Raw genomic sequence first — 23,117 nt, forward strand, 5'->3', positions numbered from 1 at the left:
CAAGATGGCTTCTGAACACTGAAGCATTATCAGGTCAAGGCAGGAAAAAGAAAAGGGGCTTAGTCAGTCTCTTTATTTTATTTTATTTTATTTTATTTTATTTTATTTTATTTTATTTTATTTTATGTGTGTACATGTATTGCCTGTACCTGTGGAGGTCAGAAGAAGGCATCAAATTCCCTGGAACTGGAGTTAAGGATGATTGTTAGCTGTAATGTGGGTGCTGAGAATCAAACCCGGGTCCTCTACAAGAGCAGTCAGGGCTCTTAACCACTGAGCCATCTCTCCAGCCTCTTAGTAAACCTCTTTACTCCCCCAAATCTCATATGAGTATCCATTGTTATACTATTTAAAAGCAACCAAAAAAAACAAACAAAATCAAAGTAATAAAAGCACACACTCTTCATTTCTGTGAGATTGAGGCCAGTCTGATCTACATAGTGAATTCCAGGCCAGTTGGAGGTACAGGGAGACCCTGTCTTAAAAAGACAAAAAAAAAAAATATCCATATTTGGGACTGGAGAGATGACTCAGCAGTGAAGAGAACTGGTTGTTCTGGCAGAAGACCCAGGTTCAACTCCCAGCACCTACACGGCAGCTAACAACCATCCGTAACTCCAGTTCCAGGGGGATCTGGTGCCCTCTTCTGTCCTCTGTGGGCATTGCCTGACACAGGTATGCTGACACACATGCAGGTATAACACTCATACACATAAAATAAAAATAAATAAATCACAAAAAATTTAAAGATACTATGTAAAAACAAGCAAACAAGCAAGCAAAATCAATGTTGGGGGACATGGAGAAACTGGAACCGGGGCACTGTTGGGGCATATTGCCTGCTTATTCCTGTGACAAAATATCTAACAACAGCAATGTCAAGAAGGAAGGTTTATTTGAGCTCACAGTTTAAGAAGGGATGGAATACGTCATGGTAGAGAAGGTGTGACACCAGAAGAATGGGGGACTTGTCAAATTGTGTAAGCAGTCAGGAAGCTCAGAGAGGAAGGCTGCTGCTTGGCTCCTTTCTTGTCTTGAGTCTGTGTGTCTAAAATGGTACAGTCCACATTCAGGGTGGATCTTCCCTCCTCAGTTAAACCTCTCTGGAATCACACTCACAGTATGCCCAGAAATTTGTGTCCTAGGTGAGTGTAGATCCTGTCAATCAGTCAAAATTGACCACCTCATGATAGAAACATGAAATGGGGCAGCTGCTATAGAAAACAGTGCTTCTGTTTCTCAGTTAATTAAAACTAGAATTATGGCATGTTCCAGTGACTTTACTTCTGGGTATTTACCCAAACACTTAAAGGCAAGGTTGGAGAGATAAAAGCAAGGTCTTGAAGAGACATTTGTACACCCACGGTTATAATGGTGTTATTTACAACAGCCAGAAGGCAAAAGTACCTTGAATGTCCATTGACAGGTGAGTACATAAAGTAAAGGGGTCTATACATCCAACAGAATATTGCTCAGTCTTTAAAAGGAAGAAAGTTCTTATACATGCTACCACATGGATGAACTTTGATGACATCATGCTGAGTAACATAAACCAGTCACAAAAGACAAACACTGTCTCATTCTACTTCTTTGACATTCTTAGAGTCATGGAGGCAGAAAACACTTAAAGGGAAAGGAGAGAGAAAGGGAGCTGGTACTGACACAGCTTAGACCTTCCGGTTTATAGGATGAAAACAATCAGAAATGGTTGCTACACACTATGAATGCATTTAATATCCTTGAACTGTGTGCTTAAAAGTGGGTGAGGTGGTACACACACACACACACACACACACACACACACACACACACAAGCAAACATAATGCAATAAAAGTTGGAGGGCCAGCAAAATAGCTCAGAGAGCAACAGCACCTCCCACCAAGCCGGAAGACCTGAGGTCCATTCCTATGATCCACATGGTGGAGGGAGAGAACCAACTCCCACAGACTGTTCTCTGACCTCCACATGACATGCACATGCACACGCACACACAAAGAGACAATAAGTAAATCATTTAAAATGGAAAAAAAATCTCTTAGAAATCTCCCCAGGGCTTTTCTGCTCTCAGTGGGCTGTTCTTGCCATTAGGAAAGCTGAGAAATGGGTCTCTCTGACAGGCACGGGTCGCTGCCAGTGCGACGGAGATGGTCAGCTGTGGAGCAAGATGGTAGGAATTGTGCCTCAGGTGGCTTTGATCTGTCCTCCTGCACACGCATCCCTCCATCTGTCTGTCCATTGGCCCATCACGGACTGCTACCCTCCTCACTGCAGGACAGGCAGAGATTCAGGAAGAGGATGTAGCAGGTGTGCAGGGAGTGGGCAGCTTGTTCCAGGTCAGTTTCCAACCTGTCTGGGCTGATGAAATCAATTTATGGGCTCACACCTTCATTTTAAAACCATTTTTCTGAGATTTATATGCCATTTACTCACCCTTTTAAACAGTATGATTCATTTGTGTCTGTGCATGAATTTAGAGTTTTACAACCATTACCACATTCTGGTTTTAGAAGATCTTCATCACTCTGAGAAGAAACTCCATACCTAGTCCCACACATCATCCTCACCCCACCCAGCCCTAGGCAGCCACTCTTTGTTTAGATATGTCTGTTGTGTGACAAGCATACAGAGAGAAATCAGGGAAACAACTCCATTCACAATAGCCTCTGAAAAAGAAGAGTAGGGGTTGGGGATTTAGCTCAGTGGTAGAGCGCTTGTCTAGCAAACGCAAGGCCCTGGCTTCAGTCCTCAGCTCCGGAAAAAAAAAAAAAAAGACAAAAAAGAAGAGTTGTCTATTGTGACCGTGTCTTATGAACAGAATCATATAAAATGTGGTTATTTGTGACTGGCTTCCTTCACTTAGCATAGTGTCTTCAAGTTTCAGGTTGTAGCACAGATCAGAATTTACGTGTTTTGATAATGAGTAATATTCCATTGCATGGTTATTTCACATTTGGCTGCCATGTACAATACTGATAGAAACATTAGTGTTCAGGTTTTCATAAATTTCACATGCAATTTTCATGTCTTTGATATCTGCCTAGGAGCACAACTTTTAGGCTATTTGATAAATTCTTAAAGATTGTGAGAAATGGTCAAATTGCTTTGTAAAGAAACTGAACCATTTTTAAATGTTTTATTTATTTTATTATTTTATGTGTATGAGTGTATTGCCTGCATGTATGTAAGTGCACTGGTGTTGTACAATGCTTGCAGAGGTCAGAAGAGGGCATCAAGTTCCTGGAACTGAAGTTATGAATGGTTGTTAGCCACCATGTAGGTGCCGGGAATCAAACCTGGGTCCTCTGCAAGAGCAGTCAATGCTTTTAACCACTGAGCCATGTCTCCAGCCTGGAGACTGGACCATTTTATCTTCTCGCCAGTGATGTGCAATTTAAGAGTTTCGGTCTTACCAGTCCTCATAACAATCACTTATATTTGTTTGTTTGATGTGCTTTTAGGGTTTCTTACACCTTTTCTTCTTACTTGACAAATAGTAATTTGCATATTTATAGAGTACAGAGCAACATTCCAATATGTGTGTACAACACATAATGATCAAATGGCAAAATGTGGTATAGTCATCTCACTTCAGACCTTGTCCTCCCTTAGTGTTGCAAACACTCAGAACTCTCTGTACTAGGTATTGTTAAATGTTCAGTGGACTGCTGTCATCACTTGTTGCCTTCCTGTGCACGCAAAGTATTAGTAGGCACCATGCCTATCCAGCACATCACCCATTAGCCATCTTCTCCCCATTGCCTTCTCTACCTACTGGCTCTGCTAACAGCCACTCTGTACTTGATTTCTTTGGGATCAGTGTTTTATGTTCCACATACAAGTGAAACACGTGGCACTTGTCTTCTCTGCTGATTTACTTCACTAATGTAACATCCTCCAGTTCCCTCAAATTACAGAATTCTGATCTTTCTTATTGCAACCAGTGATTTTAATGAAAGAATGAAATGGAATAAAACAGACCAGAAAAAATGTCTGGGGCCCCCCAAGCACATGAGCATTATTTCATTAAAACCTCAGGGATGTCTGTCTGATTGTCAGTGTGATAGGCAGTGCTTAATATGGACTATGATCAATTACAAAGTTATGCTGAGAGCAGCTGGAGGGAGTCTTTCAACCCCTTCTCCAAACAGAAGCCCTTCAGATACCTCAGGAATTGGTTCTGGGCAATCTTTGGAAATAGGAGCACTAAACCTCACCTGGATTGTGTTATGAGTCAGGATGGAGATTGGTGGCTCCAGTTCAAGGACAAGTGCAACTTAACTTGCTCAGGTGTTCCTCTGAATGAATCACCAGAGTTCTGTGAAGCATGCCAGGTGTCACTGTTCTTGTCCCAATTCCCAGCAGCCACCTCTCAAGCACACAATGCACCCTGTATTGTCCAGATTCCACTGAGATGAGGCGCTTGAATTTAAGTTCAGTTTAGTGGAGCAGGGGAATTACTTGATAAGGAAGAGCTTTTATCATTAGCCCAATCAGTATTGTTTCTATTATTAGGAAAGAACTATGAGGTCATCAGTCCCTCAGTGTGTCACTGACCAGCAACTCTGGCCATTTTGAGAGGTGAGGCTCTTAATGAGTGCCCTCGGAATTCTGCCAGGTTCAAGAATCATAGTCACTGGTTCAGACTACATTTTTTTTAAAGAAATGCTTCTTTAACATCCGAATAGTAGCAAGACATTGCCAACTACCCTCCAAGAGATTTGAAAAGGATAAATGTATTGTTTAATGGAAGGACTACACACAAGTGACCCATCTCAAAGCTTGGAAAGACCACAATGTCCACATCCAGCCCATATTCTAAGAATTTCCTAGTTACCAGGCCGTTCTGTGTTTGCAAGTCTAGGGTTGTACTGGTTCCTAGAAAGCACGTGATTCCCCAGGAGTCAGACTCCACAGATAGCCCTTCATTTCCTTACCACTCTTCAGATGTGTTCATTTGAAACGTATACATTTCCAGATGGTTTGAAACTTAAAAAGAGGAAATAACTTCCAGTTAGACAATGGAAATATTCTGCTTATGGACCTTTTGAGGTCTGAAAATACTATTAATTCCTCTTACACAGGGGCTATGAGAAGCCCTGTGGTCAAGACAGATTTTAGAAACTGATTTCTTGGCAATGGTTTCACATTGAGAATACACAAAAAAATTAAAAAGAGAAGCAATGTGCAATCTCTTCAAGATATTCTGACAACAGCAAGCAGTGGGATTCCTTTTCTATATGAATCTAAAAAAAAAAAAACCTCAAACAGCAAACATGGGGACTCTAGAGAATTATTTGAGGCAGTAAAAACTCTAAGCTAAAAATAGTGTTTGTCAGACCCCAGGAAAAGCAAACAGAGTCAGCAACTATCTAACAAGAGTCAGTATGAAAAACTCCTTTAGGTCCTATCTCAAGATTCAGGCAACAAGATGGTTTGGCCCACCCACCCTGCAGCTCACAGGATGGCAGATGGCCAGGATGTTTTGTGAAACAGACCTGCCTTTTGCTACTAGTGTTGCTCTTAAGCAATGTGGCCTTGGGCAAGTGACTTAACTCTTAAAGCCTCAGTTACTTCATCTGCAAAATGGAAATAATGATGATAGTCATCCCCACCCCCATTCTTATCCTCTTTTAGATGATTGTGAAGTTAGTCAATCTGAGGGATGTTACCCTTGGGACAACCCTATCTGACATTCAGTGAGCCTTGATACGTGTTAGCTTCTGTTATTACTGGTGTTTCTACTGCATTCATCACGAACCAGAATCCCCCTGTAGTCTCCTGGTCCTCCCCTGCAGCTTCCTCCAAGGCACTCAAATGTGCAATTAGAGAGACTTAGGGAGACATGGTCATTCTGAACCATGACCGCACATGGGATGCCCCAAAGCCCTACAGTGAGTGCCACTTGCAAATCTTTCCAATTGCAAAGATCCCCAAGTTCCTGCCAGAGTCTGGCCATGAGCATCAGACCACCCACCTCTGACCTCTCAGCCTTCTAAACCCCAGTTCAGGAACCTCTAACCTCCTTTAAGGCCACCCCTAATCAAGAGTTTGGCATTTGTGAAGTTCCCAGGCAAGGGCCTATGGAGATGGCACTCAGACTCAAGAGCCACATCCTGGTTTTTGATGCAAGAAGGAAAGTCACTCTCTGGGATGGTCACCATGGGAGCTTAAGAAGATGCAGTTAAGAACACTTGAATGTGACCCCTCCCAAGCCCTTACCCAATCATGGTTTTAGGGGCTAACTTGGTGATGCTGAGCAGCTCAGAGAAGCACTGTGATAAAGCCATCCCAAGGTCAAAGCCAGGCTGTCCTGCCATCTTGACGGAACCATAGTCTCCATGCAGGATAGAGAAGGCAGATGTAGCCACTAGCAGGAACTATGCCTTGGGCCCAGACTGTCCTGAACCCTGACCAAGACAGTCAAGAGTTCTCTATAGCTCCTTCTGGCCCACCATACACCCACTTCAGACTCCTGTCATACGAATGCATCCAGAGTCTGTTGTGTCCTCAAGGACCAGGCTCAAGTTCACTGCAGTTGTTGTCCAAGGATACCCATCCCTTGGGTCCCTGTGGCAGGACCGGGGGAAGAAAAGGGAAGGTTGTGTCTACTCATTGCATATATTCTGATTCCCATGTGGCCTTACCTGACTCTCCTCCCTTCTTGTTCCCACAAAGCCCCAGCACACAGACTAACTGCATGAAATTCACTTTGTAAACACTTCTTTCAGCAATAGATAACTTGCCACCAAAACCAAGGGAATGTTTTCCACCACTCAGGAAAAGAATGACTGGGAGAGGTTTACATGGTGTCAACTCTGTGGATCAGAGGAAGTAGGATGGCACACTGCAAAGCTTTCTCAGCAGTTGGCACTGTTGTTTGAAGATCTTTTATTTATACCAAGCTCAAGGCTCTGTTCTACACCAGAAGGAAGACAAAGGGTCAGGCTGGCCCTGAGCTCTTTGAAGCAAAAGATTCCTGAGAAGAAAGTTTTGGTTCTAGAAAGGGTCAGATCATTGTAGAAGAGAAGGGAGAGTTCCACAGAGCCCCAAGCCTCAAAACAGATGTACAGGGGGAAAAGAGATGACGACAATATCCCTGAACAGAGGGTGATGAGTTAACCCAGGAAACAGAATGAAAAGGTAACGCTAGAGAGTGTGAATGGATGGTCAGGGAGTGAACAGACTGAAGAAGGCCAGCAAGCAGAGACAACAGAAGAGAGGGTTCAGGTAGCAGGGAACTTGACCAGGTCAGAATCCTTCAAGTGTACCACAGTTAAGAGAATTCAGAAATCAGTGAGCTGGATGGATCAGGACAAGCAGGCAGAAACACACAGTGCAGAGGATGGTATAACAGGAGAACAGAGGAGAAACATTGATGTTTCTGCATGATGGGGCAGGAGGTGGGGCGGAGGCGTCACTGTGCTGACCCTGTGCTTGGAGCATTGTTCTGATCACAGGTGTTTAGGTCTCCCAGATTCTCTAGGAGATCTGTAGCTGGGGACCTAAGTATTTGTTCTCCAAAGCTCTCTCTGTCTGTCTGTCTGTCTGTCTCTCTCTCTCTCTCTCTCTCTCTGTGTGTGTGTGTGTGTGTTTTGTTTTTAAATCAGCTAGAATAAAAGCTTCCCTTGATAACTAGTAGGTCTTTTAAACCTTCTGGCTTACCACCAGCTGTATTCCCAAACAGGAGAGCAGTTCTGGGGCAGGGAGCCGTAGTCCTGTGTTCATCAGTATCAGAGGGTGTGCAGACCTGAGGGCTGTCTGCCATTCCTTCAGCCTTTCATACCACCCTGTACTGCCAAAGGTGCTACGTGGATACCTGCGTATCTTACTGTAGTGCCCATAGTGAAACCCCCACCTGTGCCCCACTGTCAACTGTAGCATAATAGGCTCAGGTATACAGCTCACCTCAGAACCCCGCTACTGGGTTTTTTTTTAATTTTTATTATATTTTAATTTTTATTTGATTTTATTTAATTTTATTTTATTGGTCTTTTTGAGACAAGGTCTCCCTGTAGCCCCAGCTGTCCTGGAATTCACTATGTAGACCAGGCTGGCCTTGAACTCACAGAGATCCGCCTGCTTCTGCCTCCCGATTGCTGGGATTAAAGGCGTGTGCCTCCATGCCTGGCTATATTTTTATTTTTAATAGAATATTCTTATTAATTCTTTAAGAATTTCATACATGCATGTAATGTAGTTGGATCATATTCACCTCCCATTCCTCCCCTAGCTCCTCCCTCTCAACTTTGTGTCCCCCCTTCATCCTCTCCTCTGCTCCCACCTCACTCATGAATGTGGGGCCTGCTTCCTGTCCCTCCAGTAAATACTAACATATTTATAGTAAAATGCATGCATACATTCATTTGATGAAACACTCACTGATCACCTTCTCTGGGCTAAACATCGTTAAGAGAATCAGGGAATCAACACATGTGACTTCCTTTTCCTATGGACCTTCACATTCTGGTAGAGGAAAACAGACACTAAGCAAAGAGATAAATATTCATCTGGTGGTGACGTTTTAAATTTTTTTTAGATTTTATTATTTCTTTTATTTTATGTGTATAAGTGTTTTGCCTGCATATATGTAAGTGCACCACATGTGTGCAATGTCCACAGAGACCAGAAGAAGGTGTCAAATCCTCTGAAACCGGTGCTGTGGACAGCTGTGAGATGCCATGTGGGTGCTAGGAACTGAGCCTGGGTCCACTGCAAAAGCAACCAGTGCTGGTAACTGCTGAGCCAGCTGTGCAGCCCCATGGTGATTTTTTTTTTTTAAATAGAACAAGCAGACTGTTGAGAGGACTGAGCAAGTAAAGGTTCCCAAGCAGTCCTGGCGACCTGAGTTTGATCCTGGAATCCATGTAGAGATGGAAGAGGAGAGCATCTCCTCTGACTCCTACATGTGTACTATAACACACACACACACACACACACACACACACACACACACACACACTAAAATCTAGGCTGTATTTTAAAAAATATTTTATTTATTATTTTTATGTGCATGCATGTATTGCCTGAATGTAGATAAGTGTATCCATATCATGCGATGCCTGCAGAGGACAGAAGAGGCTGTTGGATCCCCTGGAACAGTTGTTAGCTGCCATGTGGGTGCTGGGATTTGAACCTGGGTCTTCTGCCAGAACAGTGTTCTTAACCACTGAGCCATTTCTCCAGCCCCAAATTTTTTTTAATGTAGAACAAGGGCCCAAAGCACAGGTCGGGGTAGCTTGCTCTGTGGAGACAGAGGCCAAGGGACTAAAAGGAGGGGATATTCCATGCTAGCTTCTGTGAGAGAGCTGGGTAAGCCAGTGGTGGAACCAGCAAGAACCTGTTCATCAGCATCTGGAAATGGGAGAATGAGGCTCACACAGCAGGAGAACAAGCATAGGAGCCAGGCAGCAGAAGCCAGGAAGGCCCAATTCTAGCAGGGTCCCTAGGCCTTCATGAGGATTCAGGCTTTTCTACCAAGTAGCAGGGGATGTTAGTAGAAGCTTGAGAGCAAGATGTGGTTCACATTAAAAGAGGACCTGTTACTGCTGTGGTGTGGAGAATTGGTATGGGGATTTGGAGTCAAAGCAGGGCCACCAGCTAGGAGGCTTTCCCAGAAATTCCAGTGAGAGAGGCCAGTGGCCAGGGCTAGGTGATGAAGGTGATGGAAGATAGCCAAAGTCAAGATTTGTTTTGGAGATGCAGCCTCAGGATTTGCTGTTGTGGGGTAAAGAACATGAGAGCTGACTTGTTACTGTTCATAGTTCCTGACATGGGACTGAGTGCAGGTGGGAAATCTCACAACTCTTGAAGTGTTAAACCTTCTTCACTCCTGAAGCCCAAACTTCCCAAGGTAGCACTTGGGATGAGGAGCTGGGGAAGCACAAGAAAAGTTTTACCTTTAACTAGTGTTTTCCCTTGGCCGGGCGCTCTTAATCAGAACCCTACAGCCATCTCCTCCAGAGTATTTGCCATCTGCTCTCTTGCTATTTGGCTCTACAGGTGAGCTCTCCTCTGCCCCATGATTCTGTCCTTTGCCATAGGCTTCCCTGGAACCTCAGGCTTCAGGAGATGCTAGGTCCGGAAGTATCCTCTGCCCCGCCTTGCTTTGTCTGCCTCTTTATCTGGTCCACTCTGCAAATTTCATTCCACTTGTAGTGACTTACTCTCTGGAGTCCAGAGCCACCTTGTCCAGCTCTCTTGAGGGTCTCCATGACTCTGAGATATAGCTGAACTCAAGCCTGGTATGCTATTTCCTTCATCTCTGTGTACTTCATGGAAAGAGACAAGACTCCTACTTTCCATGGCCATTATGTCTTTTCGAGAATATTCCACAGCAGTTGAGCTCAATCTACATGCAGACACTTTCCATTCTGTATAACCGGACATTCAATGTACTCTAAAGTTACTGGTTTCTAAATGCCAGTTTACTAACCAGCACTGCCTAGATTACTTGTGAATCACCCAAGCTCCAGCATCAGAGTGTGGGAATGGTTCCTGAGAAGTAGCATTCAGGAACCAATAAACTGCCTGAGTAGCTTTTGAGCTCCAGACAGGTTTGGAGAAGCTACTTTAAATATAATCAGGGAAAGTGGTCCAAGCCCAAAGGTTTCTCTTCTTGCTTTAAATAGATCCCCACCAACTCCCACCTCTAGGGCTGCAGGCAGCCTGTCACACATGCAGGATGTTCAGAAGAATTCAGTCCTAGTGTATGAACACTGGTGCCAAGGTGCCGTGAGACTGAGGAAAGAGGGAGACAGATTAGGTTGCACACAGTTCAATTTGTTGGGTGACTTACTGATTAAAGAGTAATCTTGAGTGGCAGGCAGCAAGGCCAATTGGATCCTGCAACTGGAATCTAAGAAAGGATGAGTTTATGGGTTAGGACAAAATTATTTCATCCTGGCTGTAATGGGCCTGGTTTATCTTAAGACAACACCAAAGAGTCAGGTGCATCTCCAGAGCCAGATCTTTATAGCCTCACATGCCACTCTAATGGTTTTATCTGTTCATAGTTTGCTACAAAATTATGCAAGAAAAAAACAGCAAGGATTACTCTGGGGCTATCATGATTAGTTAAAACTCATGACGGTAGTGGTCACATCAAGTTGAATCAATATTCTGGGTTAGACAGAATTTATTTAGGGTGGGAAATACTGTTGTCAACAGATGTAACTTTGGTAAGGCCCTTGAAGAAGTCCCAAGTCCCTATGGTCACTGAGCCACTATACTATAAGCAGGGGAAACCCTAGAGGACTTTTACTTAGAACTATCCCCAGTAGTGTGATGGGTTAATTGTAATCCAGTATGAACATAATCCTGTGGGTGCTGTAATTCAATGTAAAGATATCTGAGCCCCATATCTGAGTAAGATTTTCTAAAGAAATTCCTTTTCATTTATTTTTTAATTTTTTTATTTTTATTTATTTTTTGTCTTTTTGAGACAGGATCTCCTTGTAGCCCCAGCTTGCCTGGAACTCACTATATAGACCAGGCTGGCCTTGAACTCACAGAGATCCACCTGCTCTGCCTCCCGAGTGCTGGGATTAAAGGTGTGCACCACCATCACCGGCTCAAGAAATGGTTTTTTAAAACCAACTATCAGGCCAGGGAAGTTTAGGCAACTCCACTAAACCCTGTTCCCTCCCTTACCTGTGGGTGGCCTGGATCTTACCTCCACTAGATAAATGTTACTTAAATCTGCTCAGAATGGCATTTGTGGAGGGGAAAATTTGTTTCTTCTGCTAAAGACCAGGAGTGTGAACAATAATTATAAACTTTCATCAACTGTGCACCAGGCAGAATACTGGACACTGTTTTGAAGAGAGGGAGGGGATGACCTTCCCAATTACCGAATACAATCCTATTACCTCCACTTTTGACAGACAGACAGACAGATAGACAGACAGGGAAAAGGGAATTTAAGTGTCTTGTCCCAAGATATGAGTAGCATAAGAGCTGGTGGGAACTTCTAGCCACCAAACCCCCCTCTTCATTATTGTTCATTACCAATCCTGAATTTACTGCTCTACACCTTAATTGTGAGTCCAGTTCCCACCTCTACCCCCAGGAAAAGGAAAGGGCAGGTAATGGAGTTTGGTCTTAGACCCAGCGGGGACACATGGGTGAGAGCTGATGGAAGGAGGGCCCAGGATAGGCAACTGACCTTCCTGTCTGATCTCAGGTACTGGAACTCCTTGAGCAACCTCGTGGCATCCTTGCTGAACTCTGTCCGCTCCATTGCCTCCCTGTTGCTTCTCCTTTTCCTCTTCATCATCATCTTCTCCCTTCTGGGGATGCAGCTGTTTGGAGGAAAGTTCAACTTTGATGAGATGCAGACACGCAGGAGCACCTTTGATAACTTCCCGCAGTCCCTCCTCACTGTGTTTCAGGTATGGACTCTGCTCTGCTGAGACTCTCACAGGGAGGGTTGTCCCTAGTAAAGCAGGAGGTGGGCAAGAGGGAGCCTTGAAAAAGGAGCAGTGAAAGCAGTTCCCTTTCACTGGGCATAATGTCAGCCTAGATCAGCCCTGGAGGGACCATGTCCCAAGGGTCTGGAGCTCTTTCTGTAGTCAGCAGTTTCCTGTCCCTCAACCATCCATCGAGCTGTACAGGTGGTTGTAACAATGAGAAAAAAATCTCACTGAGTAGTTTAAAAATATTTGTGAGGCCATGACAACCATTAGCCAAATAAACTGTTAACATGCAAAACAGAAACAAAAACAAACTGCTCTTGCTGGGAGATGGAACGCCTATGTCTGTCCTCTGCAGTATCTTTGCCCCTGGGAAGAAATACAACTGGTCCAACAGAGTTGTGTTTTCATGAATGTTTTGGCTTGCAACAAAACTAGAATGTCACTTAGAAGTAGACTTGTGATAAATAAAAGTGAATGTTGCTAAAATTTTAATGGGGGTATCAAATGATGGATGTTTGATTTTTAAAAAAAAAATGTGTGTAGCCTATCTCCACCACCACCCAGGTGACTGATGGTGGTGGTCTCGTATACAAAGCGAAATACATATGTTAACTACAAAGCCCATTTGTCAGTGACCATGTACTTTGTAGGTAGGGAGAAACTTGCCCAAGTCTATAGTCCCTAAGAAAAATTGGGGCCCAGGAGGTGGGAAAAGAGTGGAAAGGAGATTTTGGACATTTCTATTAAGACAGTGGGATAGGGCAGGGCAGGGGAGTTTGGGGGTTTGCTGTTGGTCTAACGCTGTGTCCCTTATTGGTGGGAATGTGTCATTCAGATCCTGACCGGGGAGGACTGGAATTCGGTGATGTATGATGGGATCATGGCTTATGGCGGCCCCTCTTTTCCAGGGATGTTAGTCTGTATTTACTTCATCATCCTCTTCATCTGTGGAAACTGTATCCTTTGCTGCTGCCCCCACCCTATTACTCAACTCAGCCTTTAGCACAATGCCAGATAGATGTGCTCCGAGGCCCTGACTGGGGCTCTGTGCTATGGCTGCCCATCCACACACTAGCTGGGCCAGACTGCTGTGGGAAGGACTCCTGGCTTTGCTTGGATCCACTTCAACCAAGGGGTGGGTCTGGGTGCAGGCTGCAACTGGGACATGGGTGACAGTGTACAAAATGTCCTCCTGAACACATTCATGCCACAGTGTCACCCCTCTCTAGGAGGTGTGCTCTGGTCATTATCTGGGTGACACATGCTTCCCAAGCATTGTGGCCTATGCAGCCAAATTCAAACAGACTTTAAAACTATTCTTGGGGAACAAGTCACAGGCAGAGCTGGACAGATTGCCAAGTAGACCTGATATCTCTTTCTTTATCTGGGTCTTGGGCAGAACCCCAGGGTCTCAAAACCCTAGACCCTTCTCTTCCACTGGTTGAACCCCAAGAGAGTAGAGTCCAGAGGCTGAGCGATAAAGTAGAAACACCTCTATCCAAGAATTGGGTGAACTCTCAGTTTTAAGTAGTTCAGAAAGCAAGAGAACTATGCCACCTGCAGACAAAATTTGTGTTTCATCAGCTGGGTAACTATCTCTAGCACATCAAAGGCTCTCTTCCTCAATATCTGTAAAGTGCAACACAAGTTGAGCATCCCTAATTCAATAATCCAATATCTGGAACTTTTTGAGTACCTGTTATTACAGGTTGCCATAAGTAGGAAATTCCACATGAACCTCTCATGTACAAGATTATTAAAGGTGCACATAAAATTGATGCCAAAGTATATAAAAAGGTAGATACGAAACAAATGTATTTTGTGTCCTAGCCTCAAGATATCTTATTATATGTATTTCAAAAATTTGGAAAAAATCAAAATCCAGAATACTCCTTGTCCTAAGAATTTCTGATACGGGATACTGAGCCTGGAACAGAATAATATTAAGTGCTGCTTAAATGGTCCCTGCGACTTGACTGGAAAATGTATGCAAAGCCTCTGCCCATGTTCTCCTTGAACAAGCCCTTTTCCTGTGGGGTTTCAGCTTCCTCGTGTGAGAAATGATGTGTCTTTATGGGTGCCCAGGGGTGGATATCAGATTTCACAAACTCAAGACCTTTCCTGTTATACTTTCTTTGTTCTGTGGTCCCTTGGCTTATAGTGTTTCTGTCGATGAAAACCTGGAGGGCTGTCAAGGTGGCCTAGACAGGCAAATGACTGCTTCAGTGAAGAATTCTCAAACCTTGACTTCTCTAGCCAGACCCTCTAAGGGCTTACATTAAAAGCTGGCAGAGATACCACACTGCCTCTTCAGTGCCCTGTCACGATGAATGGGTCTTAAGAGCAGTTTGCTAGAGACAGTGCTGCTTATGATGTTGATCACAGGCAGCCATCTCAGTGATGAAACCAATAACGAAGAGGGATTAAGAACAAGGCAAGGCCTGCTCCCTCATGCCTACCCTGAACCCTCATGCCTTCCCTGCTCCCTCATGCCTACCCTGCTCCCACCTGCAAGACAGCCTGATTTCAACCACTTAGAAAACTCCAGATAGTGAGTAGGGTGGCTGGGAAAAAATGGAAAGGGACACGGCTGGGCTCCGAACCCCTCAAAGTGGATCTTCCTGGGGAACTCTACCCTCTGCATGTCTGCACTCTCACTGTCCCCTGTGGTCATCATGTTCCCCATGGCCATGAGTTATTTTCTTTAAGAATGGATACAAACAGATATCCTACTGAATGTGTTCTTGGCCATTGCGGTGGACAATCTGGCTGATGCGGAGAGCCTCACCTCTGCACAAAAGGAGGAAGAAGAAGAGAAAGAGAGAAAGAAGCTGGCCAGGTAACCCTCTAAGCTTAGCTGCATCCAACTCTGGAATACCATTCCCATGGGTTGGTGCTTGTCCAGTTGCCCATCCTGCCTGGAAAAGACTGGAGTCGGGTGTCTATAGCAGTTTGGGCTTCTCTCCCCGCTCTTAGCCATTGCTGTGGCATAGTGAAAAATAGTGAAAAATAGTCTCCACAAAGAAGTTTCCCCACTGTCTAGGAAGTGAGGGGTCCTCCTTCGGGAGGAAAAGCCATGGGAATGCAAGGAAGGGAGAGGGGGATGGCAGCTCAAAAATGATGCTCCCTCACTCTTTTGTACTGCTGGAATGTTGGGAAGGCAACACAGGGTTCTACATTGAGTCCTACCACTTCCTGCTGGACACCGAACAGAGTTCCTCCAGGAACCAATCTTAAGTGATACCTGGAATCCTCTGATTTAAGGAAGGGAGCAGATGAGGATCTAGAAAAGGCCAAACAAGTGTCAGATAGAGCCAAGGGTGCCCCAGCCCTGTGGCAGTTATACTAGTGGTGTGCTTTGGAGAAAAGAACATATAACACATAGACACACATACACACACACACACACACACACACACACACACACATACACACACACACACTGCCCCGGCTTCTCCCAACAGACTGAAAAGCAGTCCCTGTCCACTATCATCGCAGTAAACATCATTTCTTTTTTTCTTTTTTCCTGCTGACCGGCCAGGACTGCCAGCCCAGAGAAGAAGCCGGAGGTGGTAGAGAAGAAGCCAGCGGTGGAGGAGACCAAGGAGGAGAAAATTGAACTGAAGTCCATTACTGCAGATGGAGAGTCCCCACCCACCACCAAGGTCAGGGTCCACCTCCTTCAGAAGCGAAGGGGCCTTCAAGGGATGGGGTCTCCCTGGCCTTTTTCCAAAGAAAGGAGAAAGAAGGAAAGGGTTGGGGAGATGAAAGGTATGAGGGTGAGGAGACGGACTTGAGAAGGAGAAGAAGCACATTGGAACCGCAGCTTTGAGCTAATGTCCTGAGGGGAACTGCGCATCATAGTGACAAGGATATAATGTTTAGCTATGTCACTGACTATAAAGCATTTCCAAGGCTCTTCTTCAGCTTGGAGAACTGTGACACATATCCAATTCTTCTTTCTTTTTCCTTGACTGCCCAGATCAACATGGATGACCTCCAACCCAGTGAAAATGAGGATAAGGGTCCCTACTCCAACCCAGATGCCACAGGTACCAGTTGCACCACCTGACTCTGGGATTGAAAGACCGGGGTAGAGACTCAGAGCCTATGGCTGTGTGGCAATAACTGGATGCTGGGGACCCTGGATCTCGTTTCCTCCACAAACACCTTGCACTGCTAAACAGCCTATGGTGGTATCTAAGCTTTACTGTTGCTATCTGGGGTAAATCTGCTCTTCCTGATTTCCTCATAGTATCAAGAGAGATAATACCATATTTGAGGAGGACTTTTTGAATTTTAACTATTTATACTTAGGCTTTTTAAATGTTTTTTTTGCCTTTTTGAGACAGAGTCTCCCTATAGCTCCAGCTGGCCTGGAACTCCCTATGCAAACCAGGCTGGCCTTGAACACACATAGATCTGCTTTCCTCTGCCTCCTAAGTGCTGAGATTAAAGGCCTGCACCACCATACCCAGCCTTAAATTATTATTTTAATTGTAAAAAAATTATGGGACAAATTTAGTTTCCCATAAATGATAATTCAATATGTGTGTGCCATGTATGATCAGGGTAGAAAACATTTCTATCCCCTTAAACACTATAAAAATATTTTATTAGTATGTAATAGTTGTACAAATTTATCGGATCAGAGTAGTGTCATTATACATGTATATGATGTGCACTGATCAAATCAGGTAATTAGCATCTCTCTTTATCTTGGGAGACTTCGAGCATCTCTTACCCAGTTCTTCATAAATATCTAATGGGTTCTTGTGAGCGCTATGTGGACACTAGAACTTACTCTTCTCTCACCTGAGCTTAGGCTCCTGTTAGTCAGCCTTCCTCTCTCCCAGGGCTTTTTAAACTTTATCCATTTGTGATCTCTTTTTGACCAAGAAATTTTTATGTGATTCCAGGTACACAGGTATATAAAGTAAGTATACGGATTAAATATTTATGGGGCTGGAGAGATGCCTCAGCAGTTAAGAACACTGGCTGTTGTTGCAGAAGACCTGGGTTCAAATCCCAGCACCCACATGGCAGCTAACAACTGTCCGTAACTCCAGTTCCAGGGGATCTGACAGTCTCTTCTGTCCTCCTCGGGCATTGCGCAACACGGGTGCACTTACCTACATGCAGGCAATACATACACTCACACATAAAAACAATAAAAAAATTAAAAACAAATTAAATATTTACTAATAATTATTCATAAAAAAATTTTAAAAAATAATTTTTTGAGTATGTGTAATTTTATCAGCTATTAAAAATTAAAGCAAATTTTCATACTGATGAGATGGATAGGCTTACTTATTTTCATATAAAAGTCAAATCTTGGCTGAGTATTTGATGCTGCAGGACACAGAGCATCTTCAAAATTTTTCAGAGTTGATCAATGTATTTTGTAATTGTCAATGCTGATAATGATATCTCACATAAATACCTAGTATAAAACAGTAGAAGTATGTTTGCAGTCATATTCAGAAATTATTGGGCTGGACATGGTGTTTCATGCCTTTAATTAATCCCAGCACTCAGGAAGCAAAGGCAGGCAAATCGCTGTGATTCATGGCCAACCTGGTCTACATAATGAGTTCCAGACCAGCCAGGGCTACATAGGGAGATCTTGTCTTCAAATTAATTAATTAATTAATTAATTAAATAAATAAAATAAATGCTGGACATGGTGGCACATGCCTTTAGTCCCAGCACTTAGGAGGCAGATGTATGCAGCTCTTTGTGAGTTCAAAGCCAGCTTGGTCTACATAGCAAGTTCCAGGCCAACTGGGGCTACAGGGAGACCCTATCTCAAAAACACATGGACGCACACACCGAAAAAAGACAGAAATTGTCCTAATCCCAAGCTATAATTCATTTAGCCTTTTTTTGTCTATTTTTTTGTCCTTGTAGTCCCAGCTGTCCTGGAACTCACTATGTAGACCATGCTGGCCTCGAACTCACAAAGATCCGCCTGCCTCTGCCTCCCAAGTGCTGGGATCAAAGGCGTGTGCCACCACGCCTGGTTCATTTAGCCATTTTTTAATGAGGCTCAAGTAAGCAACTCAAACAGCATTTGTTTATTTATATTTAATTTTTATTTATATTGAATTTTTCAATTTTCATACACTATAGTTTGATGGTATTTAGACCCACTCCCCTCTACACCTCCCCCAGCTTCTCTATGCCCAATTTAATGGCCTATAGAGTCAGATTTGTGTTCCCCAATGCCCTTCAGTGTGAGTCCATCCACTGTGTACACAAGGGTCCCCTCCCTGTAAGACACTGTCTCTCCCCCTCCCAGAAACCATCAATTGCCAAAAGTTCCTTAGGTTGGGTTGGGGTTTCTTATCCACTTCCCCGTGTCTATGCTGGGATTTTGTCTGAGCTCAGCTACTGCTTGTGCGTGCTGTCACCATTGCTGTGAGTTCATATGAGTAACTGACCAGCTGTCTGGAAAACTCTTCAAACAGTATTTTTAAAAACTATTTTGTTTTTTAAAATCTACGACAGTCTAAAGATAATTTGAATCTTACCTGAGAGGAAAATATTACCTTTATTTCCCGTAACTGTACATTGATTACGGCAGAAAATGTTGTATGTAATTCATGATATGCAATAGTCTTTCACTGCAACTGAACGAGGCAGAGATGGCTAGTGGAGCACGGTGTGACAGCACACACAGTGCAAAGTATGCACGTTATGTGCTTAGAGCCAAGGCTGCAATGTATGTGCAAGCTCACAGTGTGTGCTAGCACTGCCTGAACACCTCTGACTCATTACACTTTTGAGGTCATTGCACATTCATAAAACTTTTTGCTATTGCTGAAGTTTTTGTAGCCCTCATAGCTCAGTTAAAAGACCTCCTATGGGGTCATGACCCGTAGTTTAAGAAGCTGTGTGTGTATGCTAGTGTTGTGTCCTTTAAAAGGAGGCTGGATTCTATGTGTGTCGAGGTTTCACTGCACCGTATGTTTTGAGATCACTGTTAACGTATGTATTTTATTAGTAGAGCATATGTTGCTGCATTATGCTCACCTAATAATAGTCAATCCAAAATGCATCTCGTCATTACTCAGGAGGCATTGCTCACTACAAGGACAGCTGCCATCACAGATGTCCCATTTGTGGCTCTATGAAATGCTTTCAGGTCTCCCATCGTAAAAAGAGCTCTTGCCAGCCTGATTCTGTGCGTGTGTCTGATGTGTGACTTAAGAGGCAGTCTCCTTTCAAAGGGTTTTAAGGTCAGAGTCCCTGGCCCTCTCTCCACCATATATGCATCCAAGATTCTGGAAGCCCCATCCCAGCATGAGCCTGTGCTTGTCTCCTCCAACCTAGAGCTGCCGATTTGTCACCAGCTCCAAGCTGGAAGGTAACATACAGGAAGTGACTGTGGATTTTTATGACCTTTTCTTCTCGGCATAGGTTAGACTGTATTGGGTTGGTAACCCAGGGAGATGGCTGAAAACCTGTGTTTCTAAGCAAAGCTATCTTTTCCTGTGGCTTTCCCTTCACTCTTTCTCTACTAGATCTACAAGGATGCTATAGGCATCTTTGTTCCTTCCTAGAAGCAGCTCCCATTCTCCTCCACCCTCAACTCCTCTCTCTCTACTGGGGAAACAGGATTTGGTGTTTATGGCTTACATATAATGAAGAGTGGGAAAACTGTGTCCAGGTTTTGCTGTCGTAAAACCCTTGGATGGGTGAGGGAGAGGCTGCACAGGCTATTAAAGACTTGCTAGAAATAGTGACTCAGTGCCATGGAAAGATTTTTGTCTGGATCTTTTTACATCTTTTTAAAAATATTTTATTTATTATTTTTATTTTATCTGTCTGAGTGTTTGCCTGCATGTGTATAAGTACACCCACATGTGCAATGCCCTCAGAGGTCAAAAGAGGACGTCGGATCCCCTGTAACTGGAACTCTATTTTAAAATGACATTTTTGAGATAATTGGGAAAAGATTTAATACAAACTAGGAACTAAATGGTTTTGAGTAGATTTTGTTAATCATGTTGGTATGATAATATGGTAATACCTTTCCCGAAATGCTACAGTGTTTATGGCTAGAATCTGAAATAGTTAGAAGTTGCTTTAAAAATATTTCAACAATCTCCCAAAAATGAGGGCAGAGGAGATAAAGAGAAAATAGATCGGGCAAATGTCAATAGATGTTGAAGCAGCTACAGAGAATCACTCTACAAGTGTCTCTGCTCCTGTGTGTGTTTTTGAAGTTTAAATAAAATGACAGTAAGAGAGTGCTCGCCTCAGAGTCCTAAAAAGCCCAGAAAGGCCCTGAAAAGCTGGCGTGGCCTGAAGGATGAAGCCCCTGCACACAGTGGGGGCAGGTCTGAGTTGGGGAGTTTTTTCACACGTACACACAGCTGTAGCCTGGCTTGAACCTGTCTGTTGTGCATGGCAAGGAGATGGCAGATCGTTTACATGTGTGACAATGATCTCAAATTGTATTGTTCTAAATAGAATACAGAATCTTGGCTTTTCTTTGTTGCTCTAATAAAACCGAAGTGGAAGCATCTAGGGAAAAAGGACTAACTAATACATGTCACCACGATGGACCATCATCACGGTCTCTCCCTATTGACCCAGCATGTGGCCATCCATCGGCCTTGAGGATTCCTGAGGTGTTTATCCTTTGGAATATAAAAGTTGTTCCCACACTGTACTGAATCCCCAGGATTCTTTACAGTTTGTTGTTGTTTGTTTTGTTTTTTGTTTTCAACTTGTCCTTCCCCTAGTCATGGGGGACCTTCTCTAACCTCCTGTAGGTGCTTGTCTTCACCTCTTTAAATTTTGTTTTAGTCAATTTTTCATTACTTTGATAAAGAGGTAGTGAATTTGTAAGGATGGAAAGTTTGCTTTGACTCACGATTTCAGAGGTTGCGGGTGGGAGTATGTAGCGCCATTCCTTATAAAAGCATGGAAGTTTAATTGTCAAAACTAAGGGTTCTGGGAATGCAGCTCAGTTAGTAGAATGCTTGCCTACCAAAATGAAGCACCAGGTTCAATTCCTAGCAACACATAATCCAGGAATAGTAATACATGCCTATAATCCCAGCACTTGAAAGGTGGAGGCAGGAGGATGGGAAGGTCACTCCCTGAAGCCCAGGTACTCAGGAGAGTGGATAAAGGGTGCTCCCTGTGGATAAGGATGCTCCCTGCAGCACCCTTTTTCTGGGAAATTTGGGGGTTTTAAGTATAATTTGTTAAGTTTTTAAAATGAATTTTTATTGACTGTGTTCTTTGACAGTTTTATACACATATATATTGAATGGCTACTTTCACTCCCACCCTCTCCTGGCTCCCTCCCACCCCTGTTAAACCCTCCCCCACTTTCCCCTAAGAGGCTTCTTTTCACATTCATGAATTTTGTTTGGGGACCCACTGAGTTTAATCAGTGCTGTCTTTGTGACCATGAGTTTGAGCTGTCCATTGCAGCCGGGCAGGCTCACCCATGGGTATACCACTGATGGCAATGACTGACCTCCCTCACTATCCACATATCAGCAGGGAGGGCTCAAGCCCCATGAGCCCCTCCACAGTCTATGATAAACTAATGATAAGCCTACTTTCATGCAAGTGCAGTAGAGGCAACCTCATCCACTGTGGGATCTTGCTTGCACTGGCTTTCATGCCCAGAAGATAGCATTTCACAGCCCTTCTTCCTGTCTTCTGGCTCTTATAGTCTTTCTGTCTCTCTTCTGCGATATCCCCTGAGTCTTAGAGGAGTGTTATGAGCATCCTATTTAGGGATGGGCACTCAACTGTCACTTAACACCTACAGCAGCCGTGAGTCTCTGCATTTACTGTCTTTCATTGCGACTATAAGCTTCTCTGCTTAAAGCTGAGAGTAGCATTTGTCTATAGATACAAAAATAAAGATCGAGAGGGCAGTTTGGGCCATGTGACTTTAGCTATATAGCAATAGTAAGTTCATTCTTTTAATTCATGGAAGTTTCAAGAATAGGATTGACTATAAGGCACTCCACAACTAAGCCAGTCCCTTTTCCCATCTGCGGCTAAGATGGACAGGTACACCTGGCAATGCCTGGGCTTGCCCCATCCCATCCTCCAGCACCTTTCAACCAGACAATGAATTATCTCGGTTTTCTCAGTCCTGAGGGATTCCCTGGAATGTGGGATTCTCAGTTTGAAAACCAGAATAGTTTTGGCAAAGTGGAACATATTGCTCATCCTACTTACAGCCCCTAGTACTGTATACTTCCAGCAATGTCTGTCTCTAACAGACTTTGTCCTCTGGTAGCCCCAGTGGAACAGGGCAGAATGCCTGCCTGGATTCACATCCTATAGCTCAGAGATACCAGTGATGTCTTGGTCCCACAATAGGAAGGTTTCTGGAAGGAGAGATGGTGAGAGTGAATGGTGGATTTCTGAGACTGGGGCTTTTATCTTACAGGAGAAGAGGATGAGGAGGAGCCTGAGATGCCTGTGGGGCCACGCCCTCGGCCCCTGTCTGAGCTGCACCTTAAGGAAAAGGCAGTGCCCATGCCTGAAGCCAGTGCATTTTTCATCTTTAGCCCCAACAACAGGTGCGCGAGAGCGGGGAGAGAGGAGGAGCTCTACCCCTCCTCCATCCGAAGTTAGCACATGCATGTATCTTAGCTACCTGGGAAGCCTGGATGTTCCCAGTTGCCCACAGCTAGTGTGAAGACATAGGAGACTAT

The 23,117-nt window shown here is 44.0% G+C and overlaps 1 protein-coding gene across 1 annotated transcript in view; it reads left to right on the forward strand.

Moving 5' to 3' along the window:
* Positions 1-23,117, forward strand: part of Cacna1c (calcium voltage-gated channel subunit alpha1 C) — a 617,044-nt gene that overhangs the window by 488,557 nt on the left and 105,370 nt on the right. Inside the window, 6 exon segments of the mRNA XM_017799802.2 lie at positions 12,183-12,390; positions 13,250-13,370; positions 15,139-15,253; positions 15,956-16,079; positions 16,397-16,466; positions 22,850-22,982. Coding sequence (XP_017655291.1) covers positions 12,183-12,390; positions 13,250-13,370; positions 15,139-15,253; positions 15,956-16,079; positions 16,397-16,466; positions 22,850-22,982 — 771 coding nt within the window.

Source organism: Nannospalax galili, unplaced genomic scaffold (genome assembly GCF_000622305.1).
Source record: "Nannospalax galili isolate Female #2095 unplaced genomic scaffold, S.galili_v1.0 scaffold199, whole genome shotgun sequence".
Taxonomy (NCBI): Eukaryota; Metazoa; Chordata; class Mammalia; order Rodentia; family Spalacidae; genus Nannospalax; species Nannospalax galili.